The 16,982-nt window shown below is 38.4% G+C and overlaps 1 protein-coding gene across 4 annotated transcripts; it reads right to left on the reverse strand.

Moving 5' to 3' along the window:
• Window positions 1–509: 509 nt before the first annotated feature.
• LOC120104978 (purine permease 3-like) lies at window positions 510–14,732 on the reverse strand. 4 transcript variants are annotated; one of them, XR_016395973.1, is made up of 5 exons: window positions 14,411–14,732; window positions 14,201–14,278; window positions 4,228–5,071; window positions 2,847–3,305; window positions 510–716 (listed from the first exon to the last, which is right to left on the reverse strand). XR_016395973.1 is itself a non-coding variant. In XM_039117001.3 (4 exons), exons 3-4 carry the CDS (start codon window positions 4,987–4,989, stop codon window positions 2,964–2,966), a joined length of 1,104 nt encoding a protein of 367 aa, XP_038972929.2. In that variant the 5' UTR covers window positions 4,990–5,071; window positions 14,201–14,278; window positions 14,411–14,732; the 3' UTR covers window positions 2,678–2,963. The 4 variants fall into 4 exon arrangements, 3 of the variants coding, with proteins under 3 accessions (XP_038972929.2, XP_088557480.1, XP_089780486.1); XM_039117001.3 differs by lacking the exon at window positions 510–716 and having other exon boundaries at window positions 2,678–3,305; XM_088701354.2 differs by lacking the exons at window positions 510–716; window positions 14,201–14,278; window positions 14,411–14,732 and adding an exon at window positions 6,107–6,294 and having other exon boundaries at window positions 2,678–3,305.
• Window positions 14,733–16,982: the final 2,250 nt, after the last annotated feature.

A 16,982-nucleotide genomic window follows, 5' to 3' on the forward strand; every position in this document is an offset into this window, starting at 1 on the left:
GAGTGGAAATCCACCCGAGTGTGACCCAATCTACTCTCTCTCTCTCTTTATGCATGTATATATCACTGCAAGAAAAAAAGCTTTGGCGACACCTTCTATGGTCTTTATCGACGCTTATAAGGGTCGGTAATTTTCTTTCCGATGCTTTTAAAAGCATCACCAAAGTGTTACCTATGTTAGAGTAGAGAACTAAATTGCCGACGCTTTTGAACAGCGTCGGCAAAAACAAAAGATTTGCCGACGCTTTAAAGCGTCGGCAATACTTATCCTAATGGTGCTTTAAAGCGTCGTTAGAATTATTTTTTAAAAAAAAAATTAAAAAGCCTAATTAATATTTGGGGGGCAAAAAAAAATCTATAGAGAGAGATTAACAAACTTAATTTAAAGAAAAAAAAGTCTAATTTCTACTCTCCATTACTGGTTCTTTCTGATTATGTTTCTTCTAATAGCACAAGATAAATAACAAAAAAAAAATTAGAAAAAAAATAACACAAGAACAACAACAAATACCCAATTTATTTATTTTTTTTTTACAGATTAGGAAACCTATTACAATAGGAATAACATAGGAAGCATAATTACATATTACAAATTAAAAATTACAGTAGAAATGGAAGCATCTTCCGGCCATAGTAGCTTCTTTGCAATCTTTGACGTTGCAGTCCTCTTCTTGGTCTTCATCTTCATCTTGGCCTTCATCGTCTTCCTTTTTGAATCTAGCTCGTTGCAAAAAGGTGAGAAGAAAACCTCAGCTCGTTGCAAAGAGGCGAGAAGAAAAACTCAAAGGCCAAGAAACAAACTTAGCAACCTAAATAAATTAACAAATAAAGTCTACAAAATGATTGGCATTGGCATGATGATAGTAAGAGCAAGAAATATAGTTCCTTCCATCGGCTCGCACCACAAACAAATGAATATAGAGATGCCAAAAGATCCAATATACCAAATGAACAGCTAAATCAATTAAAGCAGATAATATTTCAAAACCCTGCAAAAGCTCTTTGTTTAACTCACTTTCTCAGTAAACCCAATCTACCTTACTTATCCATGTATCAGATGGCAAAGGAAAACGCAAAGATCAAGAAGGGGAAAGAAAAAAAGCAAGACAAAGAATTGGAGGCCGAAATAAATGAGAAATCCATAGGAGAGAAAGGGAAAAAAGAAGTGAACCACTGCTCCTTGGCTCTTTTGATCCGGAGGAACACCTCGGGGGAGGGATCGTCATCCTCTTGCTCCCACTAGATGCATTTCCACTAAAACACGAGTTCATGATATCTTCAGCCCGGCTTCTCCATGGGCCGCAAAGATCCACACATGGAACGTGAGATCAAGAAGATACCGGAGGGCGTTTGTCCTTGCCTTCATGATCGACTATGGCGATCGAAACCAGGGCTAGTGTTAGGGTTAGGATTAGGGTGGGTGAATGAGACTGGGTGAAGGGGTTAGAGATTCATCTCCGCGCGTGAGAGAGATAGAGAGAGACAGAGAGAGAAGAGGTTGGGATCGGAGAGGAAAGAGGGGGTTGGGATGATGGCGACTGGGTAAAGGGGTTAGGGATTCTTCTCCGAGAGAGAGAGAGAGAGAGAGAGAGACAAAGAGAGATTGGGGAGGAAGGGGGGGCTAGAATCAAGGAGGAGGGGGGAGCTGGGATCGGAGAGGAAGGGGGGAGGGGGCTGGGATGATGGCCGAAGGGGTTAGGGATTCTTCTCCACGCGTGCGAGAGAGAGAGAGGGAAGGGGGGAGGGGGTTGGGATGATGGCGGAAGGGGTTGGGATCGGGGAGAGGGGGTATCCATTATTTTCTCTGCTAATTGTTCTCCGACGACGCTTTGCAAAGCATTGTCTTAGTTTGCTATTAGGCCTCCGACGATGTTTTGTAAAGCATTGTCTTGGGGGAAGATTAGGTCGAAAATGATTAGGCCTCCGACGACGCTTTGTAAAGCGTCGTTTTGGAGGAAGATTAGGCCGAGGATGATTAGGTCTCCAACGACGCTTTCTAAAGCATATGTAGTGCACTAAGGCTTCCGAGGATGCTTTCTAAAGCATCATCTTAGCTAAGGAATGCTGGGAAGGCTTTCGACGATGCTCATACGCGTCGTCTAATCCAGATTTTTCCTAACACTACTAAGATTTTGGCGCGGTGGCCAAATTGCCGACCCTTCTTTTTTGCATCGGCAGCTAAAAGTCGGAAAAACCTATTTTTGTTGTAGTATATGAATATATGTACAAACATATGTACTACAGATTTCCAATGAGTTGCTATGTAATTCACCATAAGCTAGCTTGTTCTCATCTTTCCACCAGATCAGAGGTCTCAAGTTCGAGCATGAGTATATTTAATGGAAGATCGCACTCAGATCCTATTCAAATGCAGGGTTCATGGTGGAGACCAAATGACTATATAACATGGCCGACATTTCAAAAGTTTCAGAGACCTTTAGAAAAAAGAACCGTAACAAGGAGAAACCGAAAGATTCCACGTCGCCAAGCAGGGAAAGAACATGGGAAAGGGGGTTAAAATAAAATCATGGATTTAGAAAGAAAAAAAGTAGTGAAAATCCTTTTGCTTTAAAGTATGTAATTATTGAGCTAAAATCATATTCTATAGCTCTAGAATTATCATGGTCATTCCATTAAACTTAAAATTTTCCAAAGGTAACCCATGAAAGAAAGTAACATGCCAATCACCCAAACTTGACTTTTTAACCAAAACCCTGCACACCCTCTTGTTTATTTTTTATACAATTAATTCACTAATTTTTCATATCATTTTCAATAAGCTTAATTAAATATGGAAACGTCAAGCTCATACAATTCTAGGACTGCAGAAATAAGTGATTCACATACCATCCAGAGAGTGATGTCATGCCCCCTGCACCCTGTTTCAAGTCTTCACTGCGAAGATTTGTGCTACGTTTGCACTGGAAACAAGAAAGAACAAATAAATTCATGCTTATTCTTGCCTTAACTGCCCGTTGTAATTCCAGTAGTTTGAGCCTTAAGAGCTGCTTCCTTCTTCTTTTTGTCCCTGTATTCTCCATAAGAGTAGGAAGCTAGACCCCAAAGGCAGAGGGCCAGGGAAACGCCCTTCTCGCTGGTAAACTTCTCGTGTAAGAGGATGGCAGCAAAGAGCTCGATCACGGGAATGAAAACTGCAATGATAATTCCAGCAAGCAAGGTATTGACACAGAAGATTACTCCTACAGTGCCCAAGAAGAAGCATTGCCACAAGATTGCGCTCCAGACGAGCACCATATAGTATTTGACCTCCCCTAGTCCATATTGCCTTGCCTCCCTTGGAATAACCTGCAAAATTTAAAAGATGAATAAAAATAAAACGTTCAACTAAGATTTTAATCGTTCAATCAAAATTCTTCATTGTTGTCATGAATCCGATGCCACCCAGCAAAAAATGGTGAATCGGGATCCTCTGTGGTGTGACTTTTCCACACAGAATATAGTATCTAATGCATAGCTATCACATCATCCATCTTAGAGACGGATGAGAGCTACTCATCTCCGAGATGGATGATATCACAGCTATTCATGATCGTACTGTACTCTATGGTGCAAGAGGATATGATGGCTGATACCAGTCTGGTTCGATGCCGTATGCAAGGGTATGGAATCAATTTTTGTGGATCTGACTTAACCCATGCTAGATAGTTTAGGGTCTTTGGTGTATTTGTAAGAAATTTGATCCACCAATGACCAAAATAGATCATTGCAATAAGAAAAATAGGTATAGTTGTGTCTAAAGAACTTTGGTGTATTTGTAAAATCTGTTTATCTGTTTCTTGCTTCATCCTTCTCTCCTCTTTGAGCACGGATCCTCTATGGTGCCCGAGCTGCACTTGTGGAGAAGAAAAATAGACATAGTTGTGTCCAAAGAACATTGGTGTATTTGTAAAATCTGTTTATTTGTTTCTTGGTTCATCCTTCTCTTCTCTTTGAGCACCTATCCTTTAGAGTGCCCGAGCCACACTGCAAAGTGCTGTGCAACCCTCGATGGTCGTCCACAAATATGTACCATGTCGTATATGGCATGTATTATTTGATAGCCAACTATCTCTTGATGGCGGCTATCGAGATATGCTAGCTGCAACGTAGAAAATTTTGGTTGTTTTTTTTTTTTAAGCTAGCACCATGTAGTTCTTAAAAAAAAAAATAAGCATGAGTGAAAATAAAGTGCACGCATTTTATTTTTCTTTCAGATTTTCTTGAGTACCTCAAAGTCCTTGTTTACCAGCATTCCAATGGTGCAGAGAGCTGTGGCAAAGAACCCCATCACCAGCTGCATCTCCATCACCAGCGTGTACGTGATCACCTGCCTCGCCTTCCGGTAAGTCAGCTCCACCAGCGGCAGTATCAATCCGTAGAGCGCCGCCGTCCCCAGCGTCAGAAAGAACCCCGTCAAGTACTGCCCTTCGCTCACGTTATCCGGCCGGTCCGAGCTGGTGTGGAGGCCCAGCATCACCGCCCCCACAGTCAGCAACGCAACAGAGTTTATAGAATAAGGTGTAAACTTTTGCTTCACAATAAGGAAGGCAAAGGAGGCCGTGAAGGCCAGTTGACTGGAGATGAGTAATGCCGAGGTGGAGACCGGGAGGAAGGAGAGGCCGTAGGCGTAGAGGAAGTCGTCGACGCCGATGAGGAGGCCGAGGACGGCGCAGGCGAGGAAGAGGCGAGGGGTGAGGAAGAAGAGCTTGGTGGGGTGGTGGTGGTTGTCGGGGGCGAGGCGGCGGCGGCGGCGGTAGAGGTAGGAGATGGAGAGGGGGAGGAGGATGAGGGGCCACCCGCCGGTCTCGAGCCAGCTGGAAAGCCACTGGCGGTGGCCGCCGTGGCGGAAGTAGACCCGGGAGAGGAGCGGGCCGCCGGTGTTGCCGACGGACAGGAGGAGGCAGTTGAGGACGACGAGGGCCCTCTTCAGGCATTTGCTCGTTTGAGGGCCCTTGGGGTGGTGGTCTTGCTGCCCTTCCACATCCATCATCCCGGTGCTTCCTCGTTCAGGCAGTCTCAAAGGCTTTCTGTTGTTATATGTTTCCTCTCCCTTTCAGGGAGGCTATGAGGACCTGGAAAGCAAACCCAAAGAAGCAACCTCAGGCTCTGGATTCACCCTTCGTACCTCATTAAAAAAATTATATCCTACACTCTACACCCCATTATCTTATTCTTGTGGGCCATAAAAATTCATGAACTCACAATAATATAAATGAGATGAGATGATTGATGTGGTGCACTATTATAGTGCAGGATATAATTTCTCACCTTATATATCGAATTATTCTTTGTGCAAGATGTGATGGCGCACCATGCCAATAACATTATCTTATTCTTGTGGGCCATAAAAATTCATGAGCTCACAATAATATAAATGAGATGAGATGATTGATGTGGGCACTATCATATAGTGTAGGATATAAGATATATTTTTTTCAAGTTACGAGGTAAACAAAGATTAAGATGGTCAATTATATCTAAAATCATACTTTTGTGATCTAGCCTAGGTTGTGCTTATGTTAATTTATGGAATGAGCCCTATGATGCCCTCAATGAAGTGCATGGGGGAGAGCAACCACCAACCACAGTATGGTGACTTTGACCTACCTCCATCCCAAATTCATCGGGTATTAAACCCTGCATGTATAGATACATCTATGAAAATCAAAAAATAAAATACTCAAAAATTAAGTCGGAAGATCCGACTGCTTGCAGCCATTGCGATTGTTTTGATCGGTGCCCCTGAGTTCGCAGTCTAATTGAAGAAAATACATGTCACATAATCTTTTGGCACTAGGCCTTAGAAAAGGATCGCAATACTCCACATCACAAGTTCTAAAAGGCCAATTCATTAAAGAATCCCAAGAAAGAGGAACCAAAACGCTCCACATCAGAAACCATAGTAAGGTGACTTTGGTTATGATGGTTCATGTCACAGTGATGGAAAAAGTATGTTAAGAGTCTGAAAAATTGAGGAAAAAAGACTCCACTTTGTAGGTGCGATCAAATCAGCAAAGCACAGGATCTTCAAAAGAATCATCTAATTAAAGGAAGTTTAAACTTTAAACAACGATTAGGTCTTGATATTATATTTAATTTTTTAATACCTTTCTTCCTCTCTTCTCTCGCGTTAGCAAGCACGAGCCTTTTGCATCAGAAGCTAGTCAAAGAGGTTCATGGCTAGCTGGGTACCATCCATCTCCATCACATGGTGATTTGATTTGGGGGACCAAAAAGATTTTTTAAATTTATCTTTTTTGCGGACAAATCGAGCCAAATTCATGGACCCTGCCCTCTTGTCCAAGAGAAAAGAGATGATATTATTCGAGGAAACACTCAATGTAGATTAATCAATACTCTAAAAGCTTAAGTTGTAACAGAGAACAATGTATATTAGTACTATAGAAAAAGGGTCAACAATATATATCAGGCTTAGTACCTATCTCAGGTGCAGCTCGGACCATGCATGTGGAGGAATAATTGCTTACCCAAGAGACAAGCGATTATACCCATATGAGCAAGCACTCAGTGTTAGTTAACAAATTTACTCCCCTTGCATGTAATCAGGATTCAAATTTGTGACCTTTAGAAAACTTGAGCTATGATACTATGTTAGTTAACAAATTGACCATGAAAGTTTAAGCTGAAAGAGAAGGGGCCAACGATCGATATATATTATGCTTAAAAAGAATTCACATGAAAAGCCAATTAGAGTTGGCACCTACATTACTCAAACTTTGGCACCATGCATATGATTTATAGCACAAGATATTAGCAGTAAAAATGAAGGTTTAGTTTTCCTTAAAAAAGAAAAAAAGGGAAAGATGTGAATGCCAATAGTTCTGGTTGAATGACAAGCAAGATGGATTGTTGTGATGTCAAGATTATATCATTTCTCTCTAAATTTGTGTTTGAATATAAAGAGATCTCATTTTTTTTTTTTCCCTCTCCCAAACATTAAGGAAAAAAAGAACTAAGCAATGGAGATGTCTTCAGTAAAAATACATACTACAAGAAAATTCCTTTGAAGTAAGGAGATAGATATATAGCCGATCAATTAAATGTTTGATAAAAGTTTTATTATACAATAGTAGAGATTTTAGTGCCCGTCAATTGATTTGAAATTTTCACATTCTTTTGAAACAACCATTTTTATTAGATTTTGAAACAACCATTTAGCCAATATAATAACATATAGATGCCTGATTATATGTTTGAACTATTATTAATATAACAATATACACTATTAAATTTAATCTACTAAATAGAGTTGGCAGTGGACTGAGTTGGGTTGTATAAGATCCTATATTTTATAATCGAGCTTTTTTAAAAAAAATTTGGGTAGATTTTTTAGCAGATCGAGCCAAACGAGAAATGTGCAGTTGGTTTGTTTATTTTGGATGCTCCATGATGATTTCTCTGGTCATATAGGATATCTAAAAAGATGAGAACAAAATAAGGCCAAAAAGGAAGAATTTACGATCTTTTGCTCATAGATAAATCTGATTTGAATTAGAAAAAAGCAAAGTTAAAACATGGATTTTGGCTTGTTTTATTCAAAGCATATATAAGTGCTCCAACCTTTGGACCTTTGGCAGTCGGCAAAGTTCAGTCGACCATCAAATATAAGTCATACTGATAAGAGTTTCAAAGGCGAGCATTATTGGAGGCAGTATTTCATAAATCTGACAAGATTCCTCTTTCCTGTAGTGACTTTTCCTTTGTTAATCATTCAACTATGAAAGGAAGTGACAACTCTTGTAAAACAAATGAAGACTCTTAGGTGCGCTCTTTTTATTCAAATTATATATAAGTGCTCCATTTTTCTATGAGTTGTTCCATTCAAACGGGAGAACACACTAGCCACTATGCTCTTCAATGTCCCACATGATGAATCATCCAAGCACCACAAAAAGGAAGAAGGAAGTGGCTTGAATGGAAACTATGATCATTTGTGATGACAAAAGATCTCATCCCAAAACATCTTACTGTAATTAGGGATATAATTATTAAGTCACTAGCCTATGATGGACCGCCAAGAAATAAGGATGGCAATTTATGAACCAACCAATCAATCTGTCCCACAAACAACCTGCTTCGAGCAGGTTTTGAGTTTGATACAAATGGGTTTGGATCATATACCGGTTGACCTATTTCGAACTGCTTATTAAATAGGTTAGGTTCCGATTTAGATCTTCAACCCGTTTAACCCATTTTGATCTATTTAATAATTGGATCGGATTATAACTTGATCCATTTAACCCGTTTAAGATTTGTTTATGTTGTTTAAAACCTACTTAACTAGTTTCTGTTATGTTTAACCCTGCCCGCTTAACCAATTTAACCTATTTAAATCCATTTAATTTTTTAAAAACACACATAGCCTGTTTAACCTGTTTAATTTGACTTAACCTGTTTAATAAATAGGTTATCCGTTTAATAAACAGGTCAGGTTCGGATCTAAATTTTTGACCTGTTTAATAAACAAGTCAGATTTGGATTGATAAATTTTTGACCCAACTTGCATCCAATCCGACCCAACTCAATTGCCACCCTAACCAGGAAACCACTGCAAACTAGAAGGCATGAGCTTCTAGGGCAAAGGTAGGTTGTGAATCTCAACACACCATGATACTGTAATATTTAATCTGAAGGAATGCTAAGAAATTTGTAACATAATTCCAAAAGACATTGATCTTCATTCAAGCAGGACACTAGATGGATAAATGATTACTGGAAACTAAAAGAAAGGGTTAAAGAAAAGGATGTTGCCTGAAAAGAGAGAGATGATGAGCAGTGGACTTACAACTACGTGCTAGATGTCCATCTCCATCCAGAAGTATAATGTTAGATGGGAACATTTTATACTCATAAGCAACAATTTATAGGAGTATAGAAACGGAATCCAATGATGCCAATATTATTGGATGGTTCCCTTCAGAAAAGATAGCGCATAGGATGTTACGTGGGGGAAAATTTCTCAACCAATAACAACTTCATGGATAGATGCAAAGCACACATATGAACAAACAAATGCCTTTTCATTAATAGATGCGTAAGGGTGGCAATTTATGACCCAACCTGTCGATCAGATCCGCAAATGACCTGCTTTAAGCAGATTTGGATTTGACATAAACAAATTTAGATTGTAAATGGGTCAACCCGTCTAAACCTATTTATTAAATGGGTTGGGTTCAGATTTAAACTTTTGACCCGTTTAATAATTGGGTGGGTTATGATCCGATCTGTTTAACCTATTTAACGTCTGTTTTACCTGTTTGAAACCTGCATAATCTATTTCTGACCTGTTTAACCCGACCCGCTTAACTTGTTTAATCTGTTTAAATCAATTTAACCCGTTTAAAACTCACCTAACCCGTTTAAAACCCGCCGAACCCATTTAACCTATTTAATAAATAGGTTATGTGGGTCAAGTTTGGTTAAATATGTCGGATTCAGATTTAAATTTTGACCTGTTTAATAAACATGTCGGATTTGGGTTGATGAATTTTTGACCCGATCCGTATCCTACTCGACCCGACCCTATTGCCATCCCTAAATTAGATGGTTCATATACTCGGTCAGAAGTCAACAGAAAGTTGCTATCACATGTGAAAGAGTGGACACCATTAGAAAATAATATTGCATTGCAGGTCCTTTATTTTGTTCTTTCTTTGTTGATCCTTCTTCTCACTTTTGACCTCCTTGGTATTTCTACTTTGTTTGTACTCTTTAATGAATTAATCCTTTAGGCACTTGGTGCCTATTGTTCCTCTTAAAATGATAAGGCAATCCATTTCCAACATCCATCCACTCATTTTAAAGGTGGCATCTCCATTGGCGAGTAATGGTCGGTAAGCAAGCTAGCTTGATTTGACTCGCTCCAAATCCTTCGGTAAGGACCACCCAATGCTCATCTTTTCAAATGGAGAGGGACCTATTGGAATTGGATAAAGATGGCCACTAGAAGGACATAGCATTTTAGTAGTAGATGCTAAAAGGTCCAATAAAAGAAGAAAACAATGTTTCCAATCTAATAACGGCTGCATTATTTATGTGTTATAATATGGTATTGTAACGCACTTGCCTTCTTCGGTGGATGCATGTGTTTGTCTATTTCTATTGCTATGTCTAGAGAGAATCCTAGACAAGGTAATTGCCTGTTAATGACTCCATCCGTTCCATTCAAAGTGATGAAAAGATATGGTTGAAATATTCGTATTAATATCCACTCACCAAGATGTTGGGGTCATGCTTGAGCTCAGCTCATACTCGGCTTGAAAAAAGCTCAAATCAAGTTTAATGCGAAGCTAAACAAACCAATTTTGAATCAGCAAAATAGGCTTCGAGCCAAAAATCAACCCAACTCAATCAAGCTCGACTCGATAATCCTCATATACATTTGCATTATATATTTCATGTATAATAGATTGTTAGATTGAGACTTTAATTGGTACGTTCTTTTATTCCTTAGATTAATTAAATATTACTATAAACTTGGGCCACACTTTAAATTAAATTAAGCATCAAGCTTTTTATTTAAGCTTGAGCAAAGTTTGATTTAATCCTATAAATAAGCATGAATTGAACTCAGAATAATGATAAAAATGTATCAAGCTTGATCGTGGGATTCAAGCTGGAAACTAATTTCAAACCAAGCTTGATCAGGCATGAACTCGAGCAAGCTTGGCTGGATTGCACCCCTAGCATTATGATATACAAAATTGCTTTGGTAACTCAGAAATGTAACTCTGAAAGTCACTCAACTGGTACAATATATTCTCATTGGTCCCTTTTAATTAGAATGTGATAAAGCAATGTTTACTCCATAAAACAGTTGAGCTGACTCTTCTGAGTGATTTTTCTGAGCTACCATGGCACTTCTCTATGGTAAATATTGTTATTATGTTTGTTGATACAAAATAGATAGATCTGAAGATAGTAACAGAAAAGATATTAATATATTGGCCGAGATACAACAAAACATAATGAATGATGCAGATCATTAACTGGGATGACCTACTGTCATTCTGACATAGATCATTACTGATTGTATCATACCTTGCAACATTAACTTAAGCAAAGCCCGCAAAGGAACCATTTCTATCCATGAGCTTGTATGCATCGATCATGTTGGGTTAGTGAGCACCTTTACTCACAATTGTTCATAATTTATAAAGTTCCAGGCCCTGATATTTTATCGTTTAGGCAAAACATGGAAGATCTAAACCCAATCCTAGACACAAGTGAGTTATGGATTTATATCCGATCCAATGGAGAGGCAATCAAGTTTCAGCCTTAAGATTTCAAGTGAGATACAGCTCAAAAACTCTTCAGGATTTGTTTCCTGCGTTAAGAGGCCATTTTTGATAAGTTATCATTCAGAATTGACTGCAATAAGGCGACAAATCTTCTACAACCCAAAGTTATAGGAAATTCCGGCAGCTCTAAGAGGGCCTACACCAGCTGCCCAACCTGAACATGGCCTGAGACGAAGTGGACCATCGTCATATGTTGGGCAAAATCAGACCTAAAATGAGATGGATCAAGTAATACTCTGGTCTAGGCCTCGTTTGGAACCTGATCCTGTCACAAAGCTTATATGCCAGCACGACCAATCGTATTGTTGGATCTTCAGTCAGTGCAAATGAGCCAAGCAACTCGTGAGATGCTAGCTCAGCTGGACTAGATTATTACCAAGCTCACACTATAACAAAAATAAGGTTTTTCGACTCTTACCTGCCGACACAAGAAAGAAGCATCGGTAAATTGGTGACCATGCCAAAATTTGCCGACGTATGCAGGAATTAAACCAAAACGACGCTGGTACTAGTGTCATCAGAATCCAAGATTAAAACGACGCTAACAAGCGTTATTGAAAGCCAAATCCACCCTACCACCCTCGACGACCACCACACTTTAGCTTCCGACGATGCTTATTTTGGCTTTAGACAACGCTTATAAGCATCGTTGGAAGCCAAACTACCACCCAATGCTTATAAGCATTGTCGGAAGTCAAATTGCCACCCACGCTGTGCTTTGGCCTCTGACGACGCTTATAAATGTCGTCAAAGGCCATTACTCCTCCAACCTAAATAAGATATAAGCCGTTCTTCTGCCATTTGGTGCCCTAAAGCACAACTTAGCCGCTGCTATAGAGGAGAAGCGACAAGATAAAGTCGATCAGTCGATCCTTTAGGTCATGCGCGCCACCTACAAGGGTCGGAAGGGCAAGGTCGTCCAAGTCTACTGCAAGAAGTGGGTCATCCATGTCGAGCGCATCACCTGTGAGAAGGTGAATGGATCTGTGAAGCTTCTCCGGAGTACAACCAGCTCCTCAGTGGTGATGCGCTGGATCGGCCGCCTCAGAGCTCCTTGGGCAACCGCAGACCACATCAGAGCAGGTCCGGTCATCCTCGGAGGAGGTTCCACCCTCCCCCCCTTTGGATGCAAAGGGTCACCACCCCACATTGGCCTCCGATCTGGCCAGCACACTGGCTTTGCGATCCGTCATCAGTGCTGTCCACCAAGAGTTTGAAGAAATGATCACACAGTAGCCCGGTCGCACGAGGTGTCTCCCCACCTTAGGATTCTTAGTGTTTGCTATCTCTGTTATTACATATTCCATACTTCAGTGATTGGGAGGACCATTGAGAGTTTTGCTTTTTTATTTTCTCTTTTGATCTAGATAAATCTCATGTTTTAGTGCGTTATAGATTACCTCAAAAAATGTGGTTTGAAAATTAGCTTCAGACAAGAATGTGCTTTTATCATATTAATTCTAAAATCGGCTTGATGAGATTGCATTGATGGCATTCTCTTCGTGTTTGAAGCTAATGCTATACTACTTTTTTTTTTTATCATCCTTGTGGAAGAGGAGATTGATGTATGTCTGAAAATTTATTTATTTTGATAAATTTTGGTTTTATAGTTACACTACTGGTAGTTAGCGAAGCTTTTTACAAGCATCGATAGACTTTTTTTTTCACTCTTGTATCGCCGACACTTTTGCGATGCTTTCTAAAGTGTCGGCGATAAAATTACCGATGCTTATAAGCGCCAGTATATGCTCTAAAAAATATCGAAAAAGATAGTTTTTTTTTTGTAGTTCAAGTAGCTTGAACAATTTTTGAGTCAAGTTAGAGTAACAAAATAATTGGTCGAATCGAGTATACACATACATACATACATATATATATATATATATATATATAAAATATAATATTTTACTTATAAATATTATTAATATAATATTTTACAAATATAATATTTATATATTTTTTAATTTGATCTAAGTTCTAACTTTTATAATTATGACCAAGGCTTGAATTTGAGCTCGAACTCGAGCTCGAGTATGGCTCAGTTGATATTTGAGTTAATCTCGTGTATTACTTTTTTTTTCTTTTTTGATCAAGTCAAGTTCGAATTTGGATGTTAAGGCTTTGATCGATCTTGAATCGAGTTTTGAGTTCGAGTATTTTAAATCGGTCAAGCTCAAGCCGCTAGCTTCTAGACTCATCCCGACTTGATTGTTTTCTTCTTTTTTTTTTTTTGGATCGATCTTGAGTATTTTGATACTCCAGCTAAAAAAGTAGAGTTGATCATAGGTTGGGCTTGCTCATAGGTAATCTTAAATTTTAAATAGATCCGGCCCAAAACTAAATTAAAAATAAATAGAGTTTTGGCCCGAAGTTTGATTTGCTCTTCTAAGAAGCTATCCTGACCTAAGGCCATTGTGAGCAATTTCCAAGTTCACCTCAACTCTACAATTGCTGCCATGTTCTCTAGAAAGAAAGGACAGAATGGGGACCAAGAGAAATAATTCCCGTCATCTCTTTCCTGCTAGTTTGAGCCAATTCCAGTAGTGGCCCAACCATGGCTCCGAGAAGTAAACAAAAATCTATGATAGATTAAAAAGATTGGATAATAAATCATCCGTTGAAAAGAAAGTGAAGTTCCTATCCATTAGCTTACCTTTCCGCTTCATATAAGATGCATTCACTCCAATTGAGGCATGAAATCATCAATCAAACTGGTTCTATTTTGGATTCCAACAATCCTTAGAAATTTTACGTCTCCATGGAACAATGAAAAATATAGAAAGAAAACCAAATCTTAAAAGGAATAAATAATGAGATCTTCGATCCAGGAAAGGAAGCATAAAGCAAAAGGAGTTCACAAATTAAGAGATAGGTTGGTACCCAGAATATCTGAGGCTGCCGTTTGAGATCCAGAATAATCTCAACTGCATGAACGCTTTCTCTTCGTCTCCCACTTTGCTATGGAACGGAAGTAAAAAGACGAACAAATAAAACACCAAATCAGAAATCAAAATATAATAAATACCATGGACTTCCTCCAAGCATCTCGCTCTCAGAAAAGAAACAAATAATCTTGGAAGCTATGAATACCTTGAGAGAGAGAGAGAGAGAGAGAGAGGGGTCTCTTATACTTCTGTGGAGGAGAAGACGGACGGAGGCCAGGGACCAAGATTACGCATAAATATGGGCAGGAGAGTACCAGAAAACTTCCTTGTAAGTTGCAAGCCAGTGCGGATGCAGGGGGATAGATCCTTATATCTTCTGAGGATCATCCGCACACGTGTGGAATCACACTTTTGAGGCTTTGGCTCAGCTGGCCCTCGACATGAAAGCATGGATTTTTGATCAAGTGGAGGAAGCTTTTCATTAATGTCCTACTCTACCTGATGTCTTTTTTTTATTTCCTTTTACCAAGGCGACACTACCATGCGACACTAGTATAAATACAACCGCTAGTGTCAAACCCCCAAAAAAACAAGTCATACGTGATTCACCTATGCATATTGTGTTCTGCCTTCAAAGAAGAAATCCATTAATTCAAATATATTTTTTGTATATATATATATATATATATATATATATATATATATATATATATATATATATATATATATATATATATATATATATATATATATATATCTTAGACAAAAATATTATTGCACTTTGATATATTTAAAGACTCGGATCACAAACAAAGGCTTGTGTCATTTTCTTTTATGATGATAGAAATAAATATATTTGTTGTTTTTGATTTATGGGTTATCTATTCATGAAAAGAAGAGTATATTCATGGATCAGAGGTGGCAATCAATTTGGGTTGGATCAGATTGGATTGGATATGGATTCAGATCAAGATTTTGTCAATTTGTATCTGACTTATTTATTGAATAGGTCAAACATTGAAATTTGAATCTGGCTTGTTTACTGCATAAATAATCCGATTCGATCCATATAATCTGTTTATTAAATAGGTCAAGTAAGGTTAAACAGGTTGAACAAAATAAGTGGGTTTTTAATAGATTAAATAAATTTAAATAGATTAAACAAGTTAAATGGGTTAGACAAAATAGAAATAGGTTAAGCAGGTTAAACATGTCTTAAATAGGTTAAATGGGTCAGATTATTGTTCGATCCAATTATTAAATAAGTCGAAACAGGTTAGATGAGTCAAAAGGCTAAACTTGAACCTAATAAATGGGCTTAAATGGGATGATTTATTTATGACTCAAACTTATTAATGTCAAATCTGAATTTGCTTAAAATAGATCATAGGTTGGGTTGATGGATCCGGTCATAACTTGCCGTCCCTATTCTTGATAGAATTTGCTGGTGGCTTGCTTAAAAGAAGTGACTCATAGGACTCGACAATAAAGACTAAAAAGAGTTTATATAATAAATAAAAAAATAGAATTGCAAAGGTAATGGTAACTTGACGTGGGCAGGATGGAAGTATAGAAGGGAGAAGACACATCCAGCCTCGTAGAAACTTTCATGCATGCCAACCAAAATAATAATAATAAAATTATCCATAGACCAAGCCCGCTGGGAGGCCATGTATAAATAGATAAAATATATTAATACCAAAATAAATGTTAATTTTATGGCGGGTTTGTGAGGATTTATTGTGGCTACAAAATTTTGTGGTCCTTTGGTGCATGCACCAAGTTTCATGAGCATAAATCTCACCATTCCAGCTACCCTAGTATAGAAGAGGGCTCTAGCTATTCTAGTGTAAATCTCAAAATCCCTATGTATAGGTGATATGAGATGGCAACGAGGGGCATTCATGTCAAATTTGGCCACATCCCCACCATAAACCAAGAGTATGTGAATTAGATCAAAATCCAAATGAATGCTATAGCTATATCTGCTCGCCGACTATGAAGCAATTAGGTTATTCACACTAGAAATATATGAGTCATCCATTGCAATAAAAAAAAAAGAAAAAAGAAAAGCAATTGGGTATTGGGCCATACATCACTTTTACTACTATCAATATATTTATACATGTAAATTACTAATTTTTCGGTTATTAGTTCAGATGTACATCGCATTCAAATTGAACTCAATAAACTTCAATTATCAACATCGTCAGGTAATCAGGATATTTTGTCAGGTTTACTTCTCAATCTGTGAGATATCAACTATAATATAAACAAATATATTTATGAGCAAATCCTTCTTCTCAATTAGCCCAAGTTACTCTTGTGGCAATCAATCCACCTCATGATGGTGAAACGTTAGTGCTAGGCAGCTACACTAAACACTTGAACACTTTTGCAGGGCTCTATAACATGAATAATTTACTCCCTTCCACATGTATATGCTGCAGCATTTCTGCTGACAAATGGGTTCACTCTTTTAGTTTCAGCCACCGTTGTTTTCTACTTTTATTTTCCCAGCAAGAAAGGCAAGGGCCTAAGTAGGTGCTTTGATAAAGAAGAGTTGATGTTATCACCCAGAAAAGGAGGAAGAAATAAACAAATAGTTTGATGTTTTTTTTTTTTTCCTTTCTCCTTAGGGGAGGATGGAAAGATCCCATCAATTCATTTCAATAGAATTTAAATTAATACAAGAAGATCACAGACCCGCAGACCCTCTGCAGCCTCGATACTAACAATAGTCGGCCAATGCTGCAAGGGGAGGGCATCTACCCACG

Source organism: Phoenix dactylifera, chromosome 7 (assembly GCF_051530095.1).
Source record: "Phoenix dactylifera cultivar Ajwa chromosome 7, Ajwa_hap1_PhDact_Kaust_v1.1, whole genome shotgun sequence".
Classification (NCBI taxonomy): domain Eukaryota; kingdom Viridiplantae; phylum Streptophyta; class Magnoliopsida; order Arecales; family Arecaceae; genus Phoenix; species Phoenix dactylifera.

Excerpts from the sequence above, each read along its gene's own strand:
- LOC120104978 (XM_039117001.3), bottom strand. The coding sequence starts at position 4,989 with ATGATGGATGTGGAAGGGCAGCAAGACCACCACCCCAAGGGCCCTCAA. Across the intron at positions 3,306-4,227 it reads TGGTAAACAAGGACTTTGAG|GTTATTCCAAGGGAGGCAAG; the intron begins GTACTCAAGAAA and ends TAAATTTTGCAG.